This window comes from Podarcis melisellensis (genome assembly GCF_964234715.1).
Source record: "Podarcis melisellensis genome assembly, chromosome: Z".
Taxonomy (NCBI): domain Eukaryota; kingdom Metazoa; phylum Chordata; class Lepidosauria; order Squamata; family Lacertidae; genus Podarcis; species Podarcis melisellensis.
This window is the reverse complement of record NC_138547.1, coordinates 20,537,392-20,559,586: the sequence shown is the minus strand read 5'-3', so window position 1 is coordinate 20,559,586 and position 22,195 is coordinate 20,537,392. Positions and strand designations below refer to the sequence as shown.

Here is a 22,195-nt window from a genome sequence, read left to right as displayed (position 1 = left end):
GGAGGCCCCCAAATCGGGATGACTGGCTTGCCCTCCCCTTCACCTCCCATGACCAGGAAGTTATGGCTACTTTGTCAGCCCCAACCTGCATAGCACAAGAGTCAAAACAATCCTCTTTGCCAGGGGCCATTTGACATGTTTTGAGTTCCATCTGATGTTTTGTTGCTAATTTTGGTGTTGTTTAACACTTCTGCATTGTTTTAAATTTTTGTTAATTGTTTTGTGGACTTCTTTTGAACTTGTAAATTCTGTTCAGTTGGGACACCTTAGAATATTTATATCCCAACTCTTGGCAAGTCAAACCATATACTTGGGAAAGCAGTGGTCATGAATGTTGGTCACTTGATGACCCATACATGTGATTGGGGGGTGAGGGAGAGTGTGTTTATGGAAGGAAGTCGAGCATGTGAGGAAGCAGGGGATGGGCCTCCTTCAATACAGGCTCCCTTTTGATAAGAGGGAAGTGGAAGAGTTGCTTTATATCAGTGGTGCGCTCTCATGAGCAGTGGGATTACCTAGAGCAGGCTTCCTCAACCTCGGCCCTCCAGATGTTTTTGGCCTACAACTCCCATGACCCCTAGCTAGCAGGACCAGTGGTCAGGGATGATGGGAATTGTAGTCTCAAAACATCTGGAGGGCAGCGTGGCGGTGGAGGAAGCCTGACCTAGAGGGATACTAAGAGGCAAGGGGTCAGCCAGAAGGGGGCAGTGGGTGATGTAAAATAAATAATTTATTATTTATACGCTGCCCATCTGACTGGGTAGCTCAAGCCAGACTATCAGGTTTTGAAGAGCTGATTATCACTGGATCAAGTTCATCAACTTCGTTGAATTAAATAAACTAAATTTTAATTGGATTCTGAACAAATGTGCAATTAATTGGTACTGTTTTGAATTTTGTTATGTTATTATCATTTGTAGTGGGTCATGCAAACGGCCATTCTGAATAATGCTTTTTATAGGGTAGGGGGCACTGGGGGTGAGTTTACAGAACCAAGAGGGAGTGGCCCCTAAAAGCCTGAGATCCACTGTTTTTCGGTCGGTGAAAGACAGCCAGAGTAGAAGAAAACACTTTCTCCTGCAGCAGCCAAAGCATCCAAAGGAAAAGGTAGGCCAAAAGAGAGTCACTGGACTTTGCTGCAACTCCTTTGCACTACATGACCCATGGAAGCTAGGGTGCAATGACAGGCAGCAGCACATAAAATAAATAATATACATACCCCCCACCCCCAGTCACATCTAGGTTGGCACACACTCTAACAACACACTGTTCTGCTTTTTATTTGGTAGCACATTCAGCTTCATGAGTCAGTATATGAAGAAACCAGACCCAGTCATGGTGGAATACATAGAGCATTAATGTGCTGTAATGGATAAGCATTTCAGAGTGTGGCATGGGGTACAAGAATTAAAACCACTACAAGCCCCAAATAATAAAAGTGCTTTATGAGTAGGTTAACCACAATTAATCTATTTCCTCACAATGCCAGAATGTCTAATGGAGGGAAATATAAGCCCTGAGGAGACGTAAGGCTTTATTGCGAGTCACACCCTATTCTAATGCAGTCTATAGGAAACCATCAGGCCAGACATCTAAGAACAGATAGGAGAGTTTGTCACCAAGGTAGAAAGCTTCATTGGCTCTAACTCAACCTTTTGCCAACTGGTGCCCTCCAGATGTTTAGGACAATAACTCCCATCAGCCTCAGACAGGAGAGTCATTTCCTGCGATTATGGGAGTTATAGCACAGCAACATCTACAGGGAACATGGCATAGTCCTTTCCTCCTCCATGAACCTGTCCAATCCTCTTTGAAAGCTGTCCAAGTTTGCGGCTGTCACTGCCTCCTGGGGGAGCAAGTTTCATAGGTAGACTATGTGCTGTGTGAATGAGTCCTTTCTTTTACCCTTTACTATCTTTTATTTACCTTGCATCTCACCCATGTATTTGGTTGCTGTGGCTAGCTGCACCTACTAGTCTTAACAACAAAGGCTGCTCCGCACATTGTTATTTATTGCTCATTCCTCATCATTCAATATCCTATTCCACACAGACAAAAATGCTTCAGATGATACAGTCCGTACATGGCTGGTCTACTTACCTGGTCAAACAGCTGCTTCCCTGTGGTGTTGGGCTGGATGGCAAACTCCAGCTCAGCATCCATGGTGGTAACTCGGACAGTAATCTGGAATATAAAATAGGAAGGTAGAATTAGAATCCAGATGCCTCATGAAAATCCGTTCACCCATCCAGCAGCATGAGCCAAAATTTCTTTGTTACTATAAAATATTTATATGCTGCTGTTTCATAAAACATATCAAAGTGGCTTACAATGAAAGTACATGTTCAAAACGCCTATTGTTCTAGGCGCATTTTGCGACAGGGAATTTCATCAGCGCATGCAGTTTCTGAGCTCAGGGCACAGTGCTACGCCTAAGATTTCAGATTAAAACTGCAGAGTGGAAGGAAATAAGGATCTTTTCTGCTTCCCCACTTCCAGCTACTCTCTGAAGACTGGAAAGAGACCCTCTTAAGAATATTAGGGGGGGCAGGGGAAGGACTAGATCATGTGAAAAATGAACATATTATTTTAGCTGCAGTTCATTCATTTTCAGCTTTGTATTCTTGTTATTTTAAAAAAGCGTGCCTAGACATTCTGTTGTTACGCTCATAACCTAGGATTAAGGTGCCATTTCGCTCCTAGCTTTCATATCTCAGTTTCTAACACTGAAGCCATACAGTAAAAAAAAGGATTAAAAGCAGACATTGATTAACCATTGTGAAAAGATGTAGTCTCAATTACCTGCATAGGCCTTGGCAGAAAAGAAAAGTTTTCAGAAGCAGTTTAAAAGTTGAAACAGCCTTTATTGAATGACTGAAACCCATCACCGTTATCTCAAAAATGTACTAGATCAGCTTTCCCCAACCTGTTGCCCTCCAGATGTTTTGGGCAACTGTCATCAGCTCCAGCCACCATGAACAATGGCTGAGGTGAACTGCAATCCAAATCAGCAGGAGGACAAAGAGGTTGGAGGGAATTAAATGGACACACTTTGGAGAATGAGAAAGCAAACCTGCATATCAGAGTAAGAAGCAGTTTTGTGCTATGAAAGGCAATACATTCCTATCAAATATTAAGAATGTATTGAAATCTCTTTCCAAGCTCAATAATATGCAATCAAGCAAGATTCTGTAAAGCCATTGGTGGATCCAGGGGATCCAGGTGGCATGGGCTTGTGGCTCTCGCAAAGTGGGTCACCCTAAGCAGCTGCCAAAGGAGGCGCAACTGGCCTTTCATTCTGGAACAAAGAGGCAGAGATGAAACTAGAAGGTGGCTTTCTAAAGTTCCAGGGTGGCCATACCCATTTCCCTTCAAATACCCCCTCTGGGAGCATTCTTCTCTACAGGATGTTCTTGCAGGGGGAGATAAAGAGGGACGCGGGTGGTGCTGTGGTGCTGAGCCTCTTGGGCTTGCTGATCAGAAGGTCGGCAGTTCGAATCCATGTGACGGGGTGAGCTCCCGTTGGTCTGTCCTAGCTTCTGCCAACCTAGCAGTTCAAAAGCATACCAGTGCACGTAGATAAATAAGTACAACTCTGGTGGGAAGGTAAACTGTCTCCATGTGCTCTGGCACTCTTCACAGCGTCCCATTTTGCCAGAAGTGGTTTAGTCATGCTGACCACATGACCAGGAAAGCTGTCTGTGGACAAACACTAGCTCCCTCGGCCTGAAAGCGAGATGAGTGCTGCACCCCATAGTCACCTTTAACCGTCCAGGGTTGTTTTTGGTTTTTTTACATTTTACCTTACTGTCCAGTGAGATACTGGAATGACTTTTCAGTTTCACCTGCCCATGCAAGTTTGTTTTATACTAGCCGGTTTCTTCACTGGCACTCAATTAATAAGTTGGCTTGGCAGCTATGGTTGGATTTGTAAAGAGGTCAGCAGTAGGAGTGTTACATTAATACAGAGGGCTACACCAAAGTTAATACTATTTGCAACCTACATTTGTGGAGCCTCCACGCACAATGTGCTTTGTGCCCAAAGACAGAAACGTTATTCTTTCTAAAGTGAATGAAATCAAAGTTGTTTTTCAGTGATCTAGTGTACACTAACACCAGCAGTCCCTAACCTTTTCAGAATCAGGGTGCACTTTTATACCAAACATGCATGTGGAGGCCCTTTTCTTAAGCTTCTCCCATAGAGGTGCATGGTGGTAGTTCTCCTGTTGTGACCCATCTTGGACCAGGCCATGACCCACTAGAGGGTCCCAACCCACCAATTGTAGACCAGTGAACTACATTAACATAGACAGTTCTCACCCTGTGGGACGCCTTGCCAATACAAGTTTGACAGGAGACATGCCCACTCATTTTTATAAGTCTTCTATAAACTATATAACTTAGACAGGGCTTTCAAACCTGAGGTTCTCTGCAAATCAGCTCTTACTGATAGATTTTATGTTTTTATCATTTTTATCGACCAACTGGCAAGGTCAGTGTTATCCTCCTTCCTGCAACATTGTCTTAAACTAGGCTACTTGAAGAACCCATGAGAATGTCAAATCCAAGAGGTTCTCAACACTGACTCTTTTGGGACACCCACAGTAACACATGAAATATATAAATGCCTCCCTTAGATCAACACCGAGAGAACTCTGTTTGCAGAGTGCCCTGTGTCATTCAAGTTGAGCAAACTCTAGTTACATGAGCTCACAACATACTTGGAAGGAGTTGAAGCAAAGAGCTTTCAGCAGAAGGAGATTGATTGGTTATCCACTCTTCACCCACACTGGCAAGCAACACAAAAGATTGTGTTGGCATTCAGTTCTTGGCTGAGTCTCGACATAGCCTGAGAAAAGGAGCTTCAGCTGCCTTTGGCACCTGCCCAGGCTCCTCTGCACAGACATCCATGCACTTTTAACAAAAGCCAGACTCCTTTACTACCTGGGTGCTTTTGACACACCACCATCTTTGCAGAAACAAGCAGTTGTGCCTCTGCAGTTGAGCTCACTCTCCACTCATTGCAAGACTTTGGCAGTAAAAGAGACCTTATAGCCCCACCAGAAGCAGCAAGAATCTTGTTAGATTAATGATGGAGCAGTCATGGGCTGCTATGCCAGCGATCAATCACTACATAGCAAAAGTTAGGAGATGTGCCAAAAAAACTGAATTGGAGATGCTTCCTTTCTGAATTAGGTAGGAGCCTATTTGCCAGTGATTACATGGACATGTAGATCTGGTATGTTTAGCCTGGAAAAGAGGAGACTGAAAAGAGATAAAACAGGTAAGCTTTTAAGAAACAAGACATGGATTGTATGCTCATCTGCTAGGTTGCTCATGGTTACCATTGTTTCATGTGCTTATACTTTATGTGTGTTTGCAGATATTAAGATAAAAAAACAGTGTCACTGCAGAACCATTCCGGGGTTTAGAGTATTTAAGAATCAGCTCAAAGTATTGCAAGACACAACTGTTTCGGCAAAGGATACTTTGCAAGCCTGCCTCAGGAATTTGCAACATGTCCTAAGGAGCATCACAGACTTTCCTAGAAATTCGTCAAGTTGCTTTGAGCAATCTAGACCTTCACAATATGGACCTACCTTAGCAATTTATCATGACAGCCTTCAAAGTATTTTAATGCCTGCTGCAAATTCCAGAACACACTTTGAAAACAACAAGCCCCATCAAATGCAAACAATAATTTTAGTGCAGGGATAGTAACCTTTGGCCTTCCAGTTGTTGCTGGACCACAACTCCCCGTCCCATCATCCATGACCACTGGCTATGTTGGCTGGGACTGATGGAAGCTAGTGGCCGACACTGGATGGGGGGCACATCTTAGCCACACCCGGTTTAGAGATTGCAAATGAGTGGGACTGTCAAACCTCCCACAAACATCTGTGCTACCTCTCCATAATCCCCCCCCCCCGTTTAAGGAGTTCAGCTGGGCCATCCACAGTGCAGGCAAGAAGCACCACAATTGACCATGACATTCAGTCAAGGCTTCATAAACTGGAAAGCCAGAGATTTCTGCATAGATACCCACAGTATAAGTCAGGCATGTCCAAAGTCCATCGTGGCATGTCCTGGGGAACAGCAAAAGAGCTCAATAGCTTTGAGGTAAAATCCTAAAAAAAAGCCCTCATGCATGTTCACTTCATCAAATGTGGCCCTCTTTGAAAAAAGTTTGGGCACCCATGGTATAAGTGTTTGATTGTTCATTCACTATTTCATATAGTGAAATGAAGCCTCTGGCTAGAAGTTTTAACATTTGAATTTTTAAAGGCAAACATTTGTCTCCCATTTTCTGAAATATCCTCAAAATAGAAGCAACTTTAAAAAAATAAAAAAAAGGTACAAGGAAGCCTAAAAGAGCCTGAACCAACAGATATTCACAGGGAAGGAACAGGCATTTCATTTTGGTAGTTTTAACACTTTTGTAGTTTCCTTCAACACAGAAAGGTGGCTATGGAGGCGTATTGTTACGTGTGCCCTTTATTTTCATCCCACCCATTTTCTCCAAGGAACTCAAGGTGGCATAAATGGTTCTCCCCATCCTCATTTAATCCCCACAGCAACCCTGTGAAGTAGGTTAGGCCAAGAGTGACTGGCCCCAAGTCACCCAATGAGCTTCATGACCAAATTGGGATTTGAACCCTGGTCTCTCCCAGGCCCTATTCTGACATTCTAACCACTACACCAACAATGCACAGCTAAGCACTGAAACTGCTGTGCAGATTCATTCTGCAGAGGATTGAGTATATGTTTTAAGATGTTCCAGCAATGAAAATTGGAAGGTAGCGGCACTGGTTCTCCAAGGTTGGTGACAAAATATTTTCAAGAGGCATTTCTTTGCTCTCATGGTGTAAACAGCACCTCGTTGGTCCTACTGTTGTTGGAGCCAGCAGGTTTTTCTAACAATGCAAAGTGTGTAGAAATCTGTTGACCAGAAGCGGGCGGGGGGGGGGGAACGATCCCTCTTTCAAAGTGCTGTCAACTCTGGAGGCAGGGAGAGGAACAAACAACTATTTGCCTGCCAAAACAACTAAGAACACACACCCTGAGGAGTGGGAACAAAGAACACTGTCTAGCTGGCTTATGACATCAGTTACAAAAAAGAGCACGGAGTCCAGATTCTTCTTGTTGCCCACTGGTGAGCAGCTGCCCCACCATTTATGCCTCCTGTGGGGCACGGTGGGGGTGGGAGAGGGTGAGGGGTATAGTTCTAGAAATGCTTCTGCAATGAACATCTGCAATGTTCAGATCTGTTTATGGCCAAGGGCAACACCATGGTGAAAACTGGGTCTTCGTTTATTGCATTTATGTCCCACCTTTTCCTCCAAGGAGCTCAATGCAGCATGCAGCTTGTGGAGTTTTCTGCCACACAAGCTGGTTATGGTCTCTGGCTTAGATTAATAAATAACCATGTGAATGTAAGAAAAGCCCTGCTGGATCAGGCCAAGGGCCCATGACTCTAGCCTTCTCTTCTCACAGGGGCCAAACAAATGCCTGTAGGAAGCCAGCAAACAAGATTTGAGCACAAGAGCCCTCTTCCCTCCTGGGGCTTCAAGCAACAAAGACTGAGGGGTCATCCAGACTTCCTTTTGTGCCACATTTCTAGGCACAGGTCCAAGTTTTAAAAACCTCCATTCCAGAGTGTGCTTTTTCTTTTTTCTTTTTTGTCCCAGCACTTTCTCTGGGAAACCCCCCCACATTTTACCGCTGAATGAGAGCAAATGGCAATTGTATTTTCCATGGATTGTTGTTGCTCCACTTCAGTGGTAAAACACTGGTTTTCTCAAGGAAACCACCAGGACAAAAAAAAAAAAACCCACTCTGACACTTTAAATCATGTACCTATGCCTGGGAAGCCACCAGTACAAAAGGAATTCTGGATGACTCCTCAGTCTGCAAATAACTATTTAGCCATGATAGGACCTCAGAGAAAGTATGCTTCTAGCTGTAGATACCTGGGAGAAGGAGTCTTTGCTGTTGCTTTGCTCACTGGCTTCTCAGAAGAGAACTTTTAACTGGCTTTCACTGAAACAAAAAACTAGGCCCAATGGTTGTATCAACACTACCCCACCACTGATTCAGGCCGTTGTATGGGTATACCCACTATGTATGTATGTATACATGCATGCATGTATATATGTAAAGTAGTGCTATCTACTATAGGAAAACTTAACATCCAACACCCAGAGAGAAATTTCAAATAACTACAAGAGTGTGTGATCACCTGCTATAGAGAACAATCTATAGGGACACCAAAATTCAGCTAGGTAGGAGCCTCCCCTCCATGGGAAAAAGTCTCATTTATCCATCAAGCCAGCAGAACTTAGAGAGTCCCTCGGTGACCTGGGGCAGCCTCAGGATTATTTTCTTGCACACCTTCTGATATATGCAACAACAACATGATTTCACCCCCAGCTCCCCAAGACCTTTCAGCCTGATCTCCCAGAGGATTCCAAGGATCAGGAGAGGTATGCCCTCCCCATCCAGAATGGGAGCTCCAGGAATACTTACAGGCATTTGCCCACTTTTCCAATCGCCAGCCCTTCTCCGCAACTCTCCTTTGGTATTTTATGCGCCAACAGAGAGAGGGTGGGGGCACCCTGGGTCATATGAAAGTGCTTGCAATTGCTGAAGGGATTACAGTTTAATTAAATCAAACCTCCTGTAAAGGGGGGCTTTTCAGATCCCTAAGCTAATCAGGAAACAGAACACCAGCTAGAAGGTGCTCCCAAGGTTCGGAGCAGAACCCTGTTGTAACCAGAAGAGAACAAGCTTAACCATTTACCTGGCAGTGAGTCCTACTGAACCAAGTAGGGTTTTACTTCCAAGTAGACATGTGTAAGACTGAACTTATGAGCGTATTTTAAATGCTCCACAAGCAAAGTGTCTGGACTTTCAATTAAGACTCTGAATAAGGCAGCTTTGGAATAAAAGAGTTGGACTAGATGACCCTCTTTGGTCTCTTCCAAATCTATGGTTCCATTATTCTAAAGTGCGGAAGCTGACCACTCTATTCGGCGGTCCCAGAATTCCTCCACAGAACTGACTCTTTGCCCTGAAAAAAGGAAATAATTCCAATATTGCAATAGGATTTTACAGTAGAACAGAACATGCAAGGGTAAGAGGCCACTTCAGGATGTAGAGAGCTTTCAAGGGTGTTCATGCCAGAGATGCTTTCAGACTTTTCCTTAGAAGCTGTAAAGAGCTCCTTGAAAACTCTCTTGGTTGTCTGATCCACTAACAGAGACAAAGCACCCTTTCTGTGTGGCTTTCCAACATTGTCCATTTTCTGGAACCAACTGAAAACCTTCCTCTTCCTAAACTTGGGTCTCCAGCTATTTTTGGACTACAACTCCCTTTAGTCCTAGCTAGCAGGACCAGTAGTCAGGGATGATATGAATTGTAGTCCAAAAACTACTGGAGATCTTATGATTAGATATTGATAATAATTTGGGATGCACTGCAATGCTCATTGCAGATATCCACGTGTAGCTTTTCAGCTAGGTCTACTCTTTTCTGCACATGTACATGGAAAATGATTTGTCAGAGTTCTCCAGTTCCTTCTTTCAGGGCTGTGTTTTTCTTGAAGTTCCACTGTATGCAACAGAACACACACCATTCTCTTGAAATGGAAGTGCCTTGCATTTTCAGTGTTCCTCAGTGCTTAGCTTTGGAACATACAGAACATCCCCTCCTCTGTGTCCTTCCACACACCTTCTCCGGAGGTATCCTAGAAGCCCATCCTCTGTGTTTGACTCACCTCCTTTCCCATTGATTGGCTCTGGTCAGCACAAAGCGTGAGAAGGCTTCTGAGTGGCTAAAAAGCTCTCCATCCCTGGCTCTAGGAGACTGGAGACAGGGGACCCAGATGCAGAAATAGTTAATTGTTCTTTGCCCTCTTGTAACCTCAGACAACTCCACCACTGGTACCACACAGGTATTAGATTTGCACCTGGCACCAGAATTTAGCATCCCACAGTCCTCTGCTTCTACTGTGGCTAGAAGCTTCCCAAGTAACGCTTGATATGAGCAAGCAATATGAAGCAACAGAAGAGAATCTCCCTCCTGTGGTGCCGGCCTGACTTGTTGCCTATGCTGTGTTTCCTCTGTTTCCTGTTTCAGTCGGCTGGAAGGCTATTATTCTCTGTGACTCACAAGAGACAACCATGTGTACAGGAAGATGCCCCATAGTGGCCGTCTTGCAAAGTAAGATTGGCCCCCACCAGCCAAAGCTAAATACTCTCTTTACACACACACACACACACATGCGCACGCCTTGCGAAAACCTCAAGCCAGGTTCACTAAGCATCTCAAGATGCACATTTGAGTACCGGGGTCAAGCTTACTTGTGTGGATCATGGAAACATCCATCATAATTGTTTTTGCTTTGTGTTAGGAAGCAGGCTCTGGTGATGAGGGCTAGGAAGTCACAGCAAAGCTGTTCCAGCGAAGGGCGTGCTCTTGTGACACTCAAGTTCATATATTTATGGCACTGCTTTTTGAAACACTTATTCATGAACTTGTGCAAGGATCCAATTCCTCTATTTTTGCCATTTCCTTTCTCGCAAATAGAATCTTCAAGCACCCTCCCCTCGCTTTCCTGTCGCTGTTTCAAGAGATAACAGATGCTTTGGGCTTGGATTTATTTATTTAATTTTTTTAAGGCAGGCATTTAGAAGAATGGTTTGCAAAAAGCCAATTTGGTCATGGTGACATTTTCGTTAGCTCAGAGAAAAACAAAACAAAATAGCAGTTTAGACTGACAAGCAACTCCCCCTTGGGATACTCTGTTCTTGGCCCCGAACTGGCACAAATTCCGAATTTAAAGAGTAAAGACAGGACATGGCTGGTCTTGGTTGCAAACCGCCTCCACTACATTCAGTTTATATGTGTGGTTCCCTAGCACAGCTGAATCCGAACTGTGAAAATGGTATCTATAGAAGATGCAATAGTAAGGAACTCAATACGACCAGTATCATCTCCATTTCCTCGGCCACCAGCACAAGTCTTACAAATTTTTAGAATTACTACTCTTTGCCTTTGTATAAAAGAGAAGCTTTCACTGTCCCATTGTTTTTGTTTTAAATAAAGTGCAAGAATAAACAGAAATGGTTGAACATAAGAACATAACATGAGCCTACAGGACCAGGCCAATGGCCCATGTAGTTCATCATCCTGTTATCACAGTGGCCAACCAGATGCCTGTGCGAAATGAGCAAACAGGACCTGAGCACGCGAGCAACACTCTTGCCCACCCTCCAAATAATAATAATAATAATAATAATAATAATAATAATAATAATAGTGGTTTTATTACATATATGCTGCCCACCTTCCTGGGTTGCCCCAGCCACTCTGGGAAACCATACTGGTTGGAGCTGATTGTAGTACAATCAATCTGGAAGGTGTCCAATTGGTGGAGGCCGCTTGAGGGACTTCTGGGGGAGAAGATGGACTGAACATCTTCTGTCAACAGCTCATTGACCGAGATAATTACGTGAGGATTAATGATAGCCAAGCAGTAAATCTTGGGTTATTGAATTCACTCTTGATAAATAGAGTGAACAAGGAATTAACCTCTGTTGCTCTGAACAAGCTGTTTTTCATGCTGGGAGACAAGAGGTTTTGTGGAAGCCTGACAGGGGTAAGTGACTTGGAGAGGAGGAATTTTCATCTTGCCCTCAAACCACATAACAGCCATCTAGGCTAGCCCTTAGGGCAAAGGTCGGCAGAGCTTCCCTTTCTCCAATTACCTTCAAGATTGCTAAAAATAACAACTGATGGGGTTATATGTCTGCCGGTTAAAATTTACATCTGGAGTGTGAGCTAACTTCTGGCTGAAGAAGAGGTGGTCATTAAAAGACTGAAAGCAAAACAAAGGGCATGTTTTAATTGTACAGTGGTACCTCGGGTTAAGAACTTAATTCGTTCTGGAGGTCCGTTCTTAACCTGAAACTGTTCTTAACCTGAGGTACCACTTTAGCTAATGGGGCCTCCCGCTGCTGCTGCCGTGCTGCCACTGCACAATTTTTGTTCTCATCCTGAAGCAAAGTTCTTAACCTGAGGTACTATTTCTGGGTTAGTGGAGTCTGTAACCTGAAGCATCTGTAACCTGAAGCGTCTGTAACCCAAGGTACCACTGTGTTGTGTTTGATTGTGACTTCCAACATAATCAGAACCAGTGAAGGCGGTGAAGGTCCTGTGTGAGTGCCTGGAGGCGGTTGGAGGATGGATGGCGGCTAACAGATTGAGGCTGAATCCTGACAAGACAGAAGTACTGTTTTTGGGGGACAGGGGGCGGGCTGGTGTGGAGGACTCCCTGGTCCTGAATAGGGTAACTGTGCCCCTGAAGGACCAAGTGCGTAGCCTGGGAGTCATTTTGGACTCACAGCTGTCCATGGAGGCACAGGTCAATTCTGTATCCAGGGCAGCTGTCTACCAACTCCACCTGGTACGCAGGCTGAGACCCTACCTGCCCGCAGACTGTCTCGCCAGAGTAGTGCAGGCTCTAGTTATCTCCCGCTTGGACTACTGCAATGCGCTCTACGTGGGGCTACCTTTGAAGGTGACTCGGAAACTACAGCTAATCCAGAATGCGGCAGCTAGACTGGTGACTGGGGGCGGCCGCCGAGACCACATAACAACGGTCTTGAAAGACCTACATTGGCTCCCAGTACGTTTCCGAGCACAATTCAAAGTGTTGCTGTTGACCTTTAAAGCCCTAAACGGCCTCGGCCCAGTATACCTGAAGGAGCGTCTCCACCCCCATCGTTCTGCCTGGACGCTGAGGTCCAGTGCCGAGGGCCTTCTGGCGGTTCCCTCATTGCAAGAAGCAAAGCTACAGGGAACCAGGCAGAGGGCCTTTTCGGTAGTGGCGCCCGCCCTGTGGAACGCCCTCCCAGCAGATGTCAAAATGATAAACAACTACTTGACATTCAGAAAACATCTTAAGGCAGCCCTGTTCAGGGAAGTTTTTAATGTATGATATTTTAGTGTTTCCTGGTTTCTATGGAAGCCGCCCAGAGTGGCTGGGGGGGCCCAGCCAGATGGGCGGGGTATAAATAATAAATTATTATTATTATTATTATTATTATTATTATTATTATTATTATTATTATTATTATATAACAGAGCACAGCTGTAACTGTAGTTCAAGAACACCTGGTTGGGAAAAGCTGCTACAAGTAATCTACAGAACTGTTAACTTTGCCATAAAGGAAGGACCATATCTCAGAGGTAGAGCATCTGCCTTGCATGCAGAATGTCCCAGGTTCAATTCCCAACAGATTGGGCTGGGAGAGCGACCTTGTCCGAAACTGCAGACAGCCACTGCTGGACAATGCTGACGTAGCTGGACCAGTGGGGTCCGATTCACTTTAAGGGCCTTTTCCAACTGGCCCAGGGGGCGTGGCCCAAGCCCGCTCTCCCAGCTATAAAGGGACTCCTGCTGCTGGGAAGCCTCGGACTATCGGCTGGGTGAGGACTGCAGGGCCTGCTCCCTTCCAGGGCCTTTTCCAACTGGCCCAGGGGGCGTGGCCCAAGCCTGCTCTCCCAGCTATAAAGGGACTCCTGCTGCTGGGAAGCCTCGGACCATCGGCTGGGTGAGGACTGCAGGGCCTGCTCCCTTCTAGGGCCTTTTCCAACTGGCCCAGGGGGCGTGGCCCAAGCCCTCTCTCCCAGCTATAAAGGGACTCCTGCTGCTGGGAAGCCTCGGACCATCGGCTGGGTGAGGACTGCAGGGCCTGCTCCCTTCTAGGGCCTTTTCCAACTGGCCCAGGGGGCGTGGCCCAAGCCCGCTCTCCCAGCTATAAAGGGACTCCTGCTGCTGGGAAGCCTCGGACCATCGGCTGGGTGAGGACTGCAGGGCCTGCTCCCTTCTAGGGCCTTTTCCAACTGGCCCAGGGGGCGTGGCCCAAGCCCGCTCTCCCAGCTATAAAGGGACTCCTGCTGCTGGGAAGCCTCGGACCATCGGCTGGGTGAGGACTGCAGGGCCTGCTCCCTTCTAGGGCCTTTTCCAACTGGCCCAGGGGGCGTGGCCCAAGCCCTCTCTCCCAGCTATAAAGGGACTCCTGCTGCTGGGAAGCCTCGGACCATCGGCTGGGTGAGGACTGCAGGGCCTGCTCCCTTCCAGGGCTTTTTCCAACTGGCCCAGGGGGCGCGGCCAAGGCCCTTATTCCAAGTGGTTAATGTGTTTTAAAATGTCCTCAAGCAGTCGGTGGCAATTTAAATTTGTATTTCTCTTTTTCCTTTTTTCTTCTGTTGGGGTGGGTGGGTGGTATGGATATTTGGTTGGGGATTAATTTTAGTATTATTGTTCTGTTTTGTTTTCTGTTGTTTTATTGGTTCTGTATAGTTTGTATTTTGTTTTTAAGGGGCGGGATCAGGGCTGCCTGGGAGTGGGGCCCCAGCCAACACGATGGCTGGGACAAGTTCCACAGGGGCGGAAGCACTGGGACATCCGATCTCGGTGATCATGGGCAGGAGGCGGAGTTACGCTAAGACCAGACCATGTCATTACCGAGGAGGCAGGTTTAGTCGCTGTTTGAAGACTATCCCTGCCTCCGGGTCTGGCCTTGACCGGATGGATACTGGAATCAACAGGGGAAACCCACATGACCTGAAGGTGTTGCTGTGTAATGCCAGGTCAATGATGAATAAAACCACTGCCATCCACGACCTGATTGTGGATGGAGGATTTGACCTGGCATGTGTGACAGAGACCTGGTTGGAGGAAGCAGATGGGCCTGTCCTTGCTGCCGCTTGCCCACTGGGTTTCTCTTACGCACAGCAACCCAGGTCATGTGGGCGGGGAGGGGGGGTTGCAGTGATTTTTAGGAAGTCACTAGTTTGCATCAGGCGTCCTACTGGGAAGACCCAGTTTTCTGAGTGCATGTTCTGGAAGTTGGGCAATAGGGGCAGTACAGGATTCCTTTTGGTGTACCAACCTCCCCGCTGCACCAAGGATTCCCTGTCCGAGCTGCTTCAGGTTGTGGCGGATGTTCTCCTGGAGACACCTAGCTTGGTTGTCCTAGGGGATTTTAACATCCATGCCGACACGACCTTACAAGGGGCCGCTCGGGACTTCGTGGAAAGCATGGCCTCCATGGGGCTGTCCCTGAATAAGTTGGGCCCAACTCATAGTCATGGACATGCCTTAGACCTGGTATTCACCTCTAGTGACGTGGGTGATCTGACACTAAGTAAAAGTGAAACCAAAGAAGTGCCATGGTCAGATCACTTCCTGGTGCAACTGGACTTCTCCGCAACCCTTCCCCTCTGCAGGGAGGTGGGACCAATTCGGATGGTCCGCCCCCGCCACTTAATGGATCCAAATGGTTTCCAGAGAGTGGTAGGGGATGCTTTATCCCATGTTGATGGCCTTTCAGCTGATTCCCTGGTGGCCCGCTGGAATGCGGAGTTAACCAGGGCTATTGACTGTCTGGCTCCGAAGCGCCCTCTCCGATTGCATGGAGCCCGGACAGCCCCATGGTTTTCTTCGGAGCTGAGGGCGATGAAACAATCGCTGAGACGGCTAGAGCGTCGGTGGCAGAAAACTCACTCCGAATCTGACCGGACACAGGTTAGAGCTCAACGTCGAGCCTACCAAGTGGCGATAGCGACGGCGAAGAAGACTTTCTTCACCGCCTCTATTGCATCTGCAGAACATAGTAGCAGGAGACTCTTTCAGGTGGTCCGCAATTTAACGGAACCACCTTTACCACCGGGGCCTTGTAAAGACCCCAAGATCTCCTGCAACGATTTTGCAAAGTTTTTTGCAGATAAAATCACTCATATTCGGAAGGAGCTAGACACCACCGTGGGAGCAGGGCTGGGGCGGGAGAGTGCTAGAGCCCTGTCTGGTCAAGTTGCATGGAATCAGTTTCAATCCGTTACCCCCGAGGATGTGGACAGGCTGCTTGGACGCGTGAAACCAACCACCTGTCTCCTTGATCCTTGCCCATCCTGGCTAATAAAAGCAAGCCGGGAAGGGCTGGGCGATGGGCTCTGCGGGGTGGTGAATGCTTCCCTCTGTGAGGGAACATTCCCAGATCCGCTGAAAGAGGCGGTCGTTAAACCGCTTCTTAAAAAACCATCTTTAGACCCGGCCAGTATGGCCAACTATCGCCCAGTCTCAAATCTTCCATTCTTGGGCAAGGTGATTGAGCGTGTGGTTGCTGAACAACTCCAGGCACGCCTGGAGGATGCGGACCATTTGGATCCCTTCCAATCGGGGTTCAGGCCTCATCATGGGACCGAAACTGCCTTGGTCGCACTGGTTGATGATCTCCGGCGAGCTAGGGACAAAGGTGAGAGTTGTTTCCTAGTTCTGCTGGATCTCTCAGCGGCCTTTGATACAATCGACCATAACATCCTTCTGGACCGTCTAGAGGGGCTGGGAGCTGGGGGCACTGTTATACAGTGGTTTCGCTCCTTCCTCCTGGGCCGTGTTCAGAAAGTGGTGGTGGGGGATGAGTGTTCAGACCCTTGGGCCCTCACTTGTGGGGTACCTCAGGGTTCCGTCCTCTCCCCCATGCTTTTTAACATCTATATGAAGCCGCTGGGAGAGATCATCAGGGGGTTTGGACTGGGTGTCCATCAATATGCAGATGATACCCAGCTCTACCTCTCTTTCAAATCAGAACCAGTGAAGGCGGTGAAGGTCCTGTGTGAGTGCCTGGAGGCGGTTGGAGGATGGATGGCGGCTAATGGATTGAGGCTGAATCCTGACAAGACAGAAGTACTGTTTTTGGGGGACAGGGGGCGGGCTGGTGTGGAGGACTCCCTGGTCCTGAATAGGGTAACTGTGCCCCTGAAGGACCAGGTGCGTAGCCTGGGAGTCATTTTGGACTCACAGCTGTCCATGGAGGCACAGGTCAATTCTGTATCCAGGGCAGCTGTCTACCAACTCCACCTGGTACGCAGGCTGAGACCCTACCTGCCCGCAGACTGTCTCGCCAGAGTAGTGCAGGCTCTAGTTATCTCCCGCTTGGACTACTGCAATGCGCTCTACGTGGGGCTACCTTTGAAGGTGACTCGGAAACTACAGCTAATCCAGAATGCGGCAGCTAGACTGGTGACTGGGGGCGGCCGTCGAGACCACATAACACCGGTCTTGAAAGACCTACATTGGCTCCCAGTACGTTTCCGAGCACAATTCAAAGTGTTGCTGTTGACCTTTAAAGCCCTAAACGGCCTCGGCCCAGTATACCTGAAGGAGCGTCTCCACCCCCATCGTTCTGCCCGGACGCTGAGGTCCAGTGCCGAGGGCCTTCTGGCAGTTCCCTCATTGCGAGAAGCAAAGCTACAGGGAACCAGGCAGAGGGCCTTTTCGGTAGTGGCGCCCGCCCTGTGGAACGCCCTCCCAGCAGATGTCAAAACGATAAACAACTACTTGACATTCAGAAAACATCTTAAGGCAGCCCTGTTCAGGGAAATTTTTAATGTATGATATTTTAGTGTTTCCTGGTTTCTATGGAAGCCACCCAGAGTGGCTGGGGGGGGCCCAGCCAGATGGACGGGGTATAAATAATAAATTATTATTATTATTATTATAAGGGACCTTCCTATGTGCTTATGTTCCCAAACTGCCCTGGGATGAAAGTTGAAGCATGTAACTGTAGTTTTCTTTTTTGAAAAATGAATAAACAACCGAACAGGTCACTTTCACTGTAGTGTTGTGGTTAAAATGTTGGACTGGGACCTGACAGACCAGGGTTCAAATCCCCAATCAGCCATAAGCTTGCTGGGTGAGCTTGCACCAGTCACTGCCTGAAGGTCTACCTCACAGGGTTGTTGCATAGATAAAATGCAGGGAGGAGGGAGAACTATGTACACCGCCTTGAGTTCCTTGAAGAAAGGTGGAATATAAATGTAATAAGCAAATGAACTGGAAATAAAAAAAGAAGTTGACTTTAAGTCATCTGTCCTAACAGAAGGGTTTTTAGATGGGCAGATGCAGTCGTGAAATCGCTCATAGGGTAAGGCTTAAAATACCACATATTTTTTTAAAGGCAGAGACCTGGGTGGGGCATGCCAAAAACTTGGACTTGCTCATTGCTTCTTGTTGAGTAACTGCCCAGCAGGCAAACTGCTCGGAAACAACGAACCGTTACTCACTAGGCCTGCCCAGACTATGAGGTCTATCTATTCCAAATATATCTTTAGCCAGAAATGGTTAGATCAGGCAAATCTGTTTCCAAGAGCATTCTAATGTTTAAGCTCCAAATCCTCATGTTTAAAAAAATATAAAAAAGCAGCAAGAGGGACTCGTGTGCGAGCGCATAGCTCCACAGCTCTGCAGACAAGGAACTGCTGCCCTTTTCCTCTGGGAGGGATGCTGTGTTTTCTGGAAAGAGAAAGTGCTCTGCCCCACTACTCCTGAAATCACATACAGTGGTACCTCGGGTTATAGACGCTTCAGGTTACAGACTCTGCTAACCCAGAAATAGTACCTCAGGTTAAGAACTTTGCTTCAGGTTAAGAACTTAATTCATTCCGGAGGTCCTTTCTTAACCTGAAACTGTTCTTAACCTGAAGCACCACTTTAGCTAGTTGGGCCTCCCGCTGCTGCTGCGCCACTGGAGCACGATTTCTGTTCTCATCCTGAAGCAAAGTTCTTAACCCGAGGTAATATTTCTGGGTTAGCGGAGTCTGTAACCTGAAGCGTCTGTAACTTGAAGCGTATGGAACCCGAGGTACCACTGTACTTCCTACATTCCCCATGTTGTATTTTGGGACAGTTAATGCACGGGAAGTACATCCTGGAAAAGAGTAGTATGCTGCGGCACAGGGTTCAATCCTGCACTGGAATTAACTGCACCCACAACCTTGGCTACTTCAGACATGCACCACCCAGCACTTCTTGCACTAGCCATGCAGAGGCAGTCAGAGGTGATTGCCGTGTGCAAACCTGTGGCTCACAGCTCCTTGGGGCATTCAAGAGAAGCAGAGCTCTCTGCTGAGTGTACAGTTGGTTTTATAATACAGCCTTCCTGTCCTATAATGGTCTCATGCAGATGTCCACAAATCAGCCTATTCTGGATGTCTAAGAAATCTAGCCTTTCAGGAGTTTAGTGAAGTCATCTTTTGCTTGCTGCGATTCCACTTCCATTACTGAACACGCCCTAAATGTTTCCTATGCGCAACGCTGGAAAAGGGACAGAGTAAGCTATGTTACTCTGACTTGGAAAAATAAAAGGCAAGTTTAGGGGTGGGGCCAATTTCAGAGCAAGACATGCTTATTACTTCTTCATTTTAACCCCACTCAAAGCAGGATTTCAAGCTCTGGTTCTCTCTCTCTCTCTCTCTCTCCCCCTCCCCCCTTTGGCATTAATATCCCATGTTTTCCTCCAAGGAGCTCAAGTTGACTTGCACAGTTCTCTTCCCCCTCCTCATTTACTCCCCACAACTTCCCAGTGAGGTAGGATAGTCTGAGAGGCAGTGATTGGGCCAAGGGCACCCAGTTAGCTTTATGGCCAGATGGGAATTTGAACCCTGATCTCCCAAGTCCTAATCCTGACACTCAAAAACCACCGTATGCAACCTTATATAAATATTATTTGTATATCCTACCTTCTTCTCCAAGGAGCTCAAAGTGGAATACACAGTTCCCCCTTCCTCTTGTAATCTTCATAACAACCCTGTGAGGTAGTTTAGGTTGGCAGCCCAAGATAAGTGTGAGGTAGTTTTGGCCCAAGGTCTCCCAGTAACCTTCATCATGGCCATGTGGCGATATGAACCCTGATCTCCCAAGTCACAGTCTGACACTCTAGAACCACTGGCTCTCATAAGTTGATCCGCCACCATATGCATCTCCCCCCCAGAACCAATGAGATTACGTTGCAAGCTACTGTAGTCCAGGTTCACATGTGCAGCAATCAAGTGATGGTAACACCACGAGAAAAAAGATTGGCCTCATGTCAGTTCACACCCTTCATGTGCAAATCACCTAGTGGTGTACCTGCTGTGAATCCAATTTCAGAGCAAAGAGAGGAAACTGAGCTGGCAGCAAAGCTCCACACATTCACAGTTCAGAGATTCTCAGAAGTCTGAGGGTTTCAGGTCACAGAAAGCTATTTGAAAGCCTCAGGCGGAGGGCCAAGAACTACTTTAAAATGCTTAGGTGTTAAAAGACACACCTATGTTGCTTTTTCTCTGAACAAGACCAGCTATATGTTATACAATAACTGTTAAACATCAGCTTTCTGGATCAGATAATTCCTAGCAACATAAAGCTGGATGCGCTTGAAAACTTAAGTCCATGAATTAAGACCATAACCCTTTCATTTAGCCTTACATCTGGCACTTAAGATATATGCTGCCCCTGACTACAAAAGGTTTTGCTGAGCCGCTCTTGGTTAATACCTGGCAGGAGAATTTGGCCAGTACTTTTTGAGGTCTACTTAACCACACAACCAATGTCATTGTGTTGTTGAGAATTCCACAGCTCAGGTGTGTTTTGCATAACCGACTTTTAGCCTGTACACCCTAGTGCAAAGCAACTTTGCACAACCAAAGTTTTGATTCCTGCATTACAGGGGGCTGGACTAGATTATTCTGGGGTACCTTGCAACTCTACCATTTTAGGATTATATGAAAGCCAACTATGAAGGGTTGCCCTTACTGACCTGCCCTTCAGGTGATGCAACTGGATCTTGCTTTATTTGTGTTATTCTTAAACTGGTGCCCACCAGAAGGCCTTCTTGAGGACAGGATAAAAATTAAGCAAAAGAGTGATTACCCCCCCCAAACAAACCCCAACTCTGATGCCATTTCTAACACGAGGAGAAATTATAAATGGTGCAGTTCATATCTGAGAGAAGAGTAGATTTCTCCCTCAACATATTGAGTGTAGAGACATAAAGACAAAGTGAAACATATCATAGAATCATAGAAATGTAGAGTTGGAAGGGTCACCAGAGGGTCATCTAAGCCACCCCCCAGGAATGTAGGAATCACAGCTAAATAATCCCTGACAGATGGTCATCCAACATCTGCTTAAAAACCTCCAGCAAAAAAGAGTCCTTCACCTTCTGAGAGAGTCCATTCCACTCTATCGACCTAGTGTTCTAGGCCCAATTGCAGAGCTTTCTTGAGGAAGACTAGAGCCACGTTATATGTTGGAAAACTCCAGCCAAATACTAAGCAGGCTGCCTAAGTAATCACTATGAAAACAAAAAGACAATGAATCCAGCTGGAAGCTGGAAGAGTGGGCTGTTCTCCTCCTGGCAGTGGCCAAAGGTTCCTTTAAAAAAGGGGTCCTTGTGCCAAATTCTACATGCCTGTTTTCCAGACTTGCATCACAGAAGTCCGACCAAAAAGGGAAAGTTAAAAATAAAGTCAAGTGCTTATCAAGTCAAAGTCAGCACTGTTGCCTGCTTGCTATTTGCGCATTTCCATACAAATATGGTATCAACATTAGCCTGGAAGGGATTCAGCTGGTGGGAGGGAGAATGTGGTATAATATGATGGTTGTGTCAAATGGATTTGTTTTCTACCAACCTAGGTGGGTGGCCAATGGAGGAACTTAAAAAGCAAATGTTTTGGGAGACTGTAGATTTTGGCTCCCTGCCCCCCCCCCATGCACACAATATGGATACAGTGGTACCTCAGGTTAAGAACGTAATTCGTTCTGGAGGTCCGTTCTTACCCTGAAACTGTTCTTAAGCTGAAGCACCACTTCAGCTAATGGGGCCTCCCGCTGCCACTGCCGAGCGATTTCTGTTCTCATCCTGAAGCAAAGTTCTTAACCTAAGGTAGTATTTCTGGGTTAGCAGAGTCTGTAACCTGAAGTGTCTGTAACCTGAAGTGTCTGTAACCCGAGGTACCACTGTATATCTGTCTCTGGGTAACTGCTGGTCTTTGTTTCCAGTATGAGGGCCAACTGCTCCCCAAGAATCATTGGGCTTGCAGCACCTAGCAGAGGCAAATCCAATAAAAATCTCCATTTTCAGGGCAAGTCCAAATGCTGATCTTAATCTTGAAGATCAAGCCAATGATCTCCCTGTGATTTTACCCCCCTTTCTGCTGATTTTCTTAAGTGTCAATCTCACAAAGTCTTCTGGGGACTTAGAAGATGGCTCACTATTTTGTCACATATTGATTGGTCCTACTAAGGCAGGCATGTCCAAAGTCCACTTTGGGGGCCTAATCCAGCCCCTATGGCAGTTTATTTATTGGG

At 46.6% G+C, this 22,195-nt stretch overlaps 1 protein-coding gene across 1 annotated transcript in view; it reads right to left on the bottom strand.

The window, feature by feature from the left end:
• The window catches only part of MSN (moesin), an 80,612-nt gene that overhangs the window by 34,336 nt on the left and 24,081 nt on the right, over positions 1–22,195 (bottom strand). Inside the window, exon 2 of the mRNA XM_081897853.1 lies at positions 2,101–2,184. Within this exon, the coding sequence (XP_081753979.1) occupies positions 2,101–2,184 (84 nt within the window). The remainder of the gene's footprint in view (positions 1–2,100; positions 2,185–22,195) is intronic.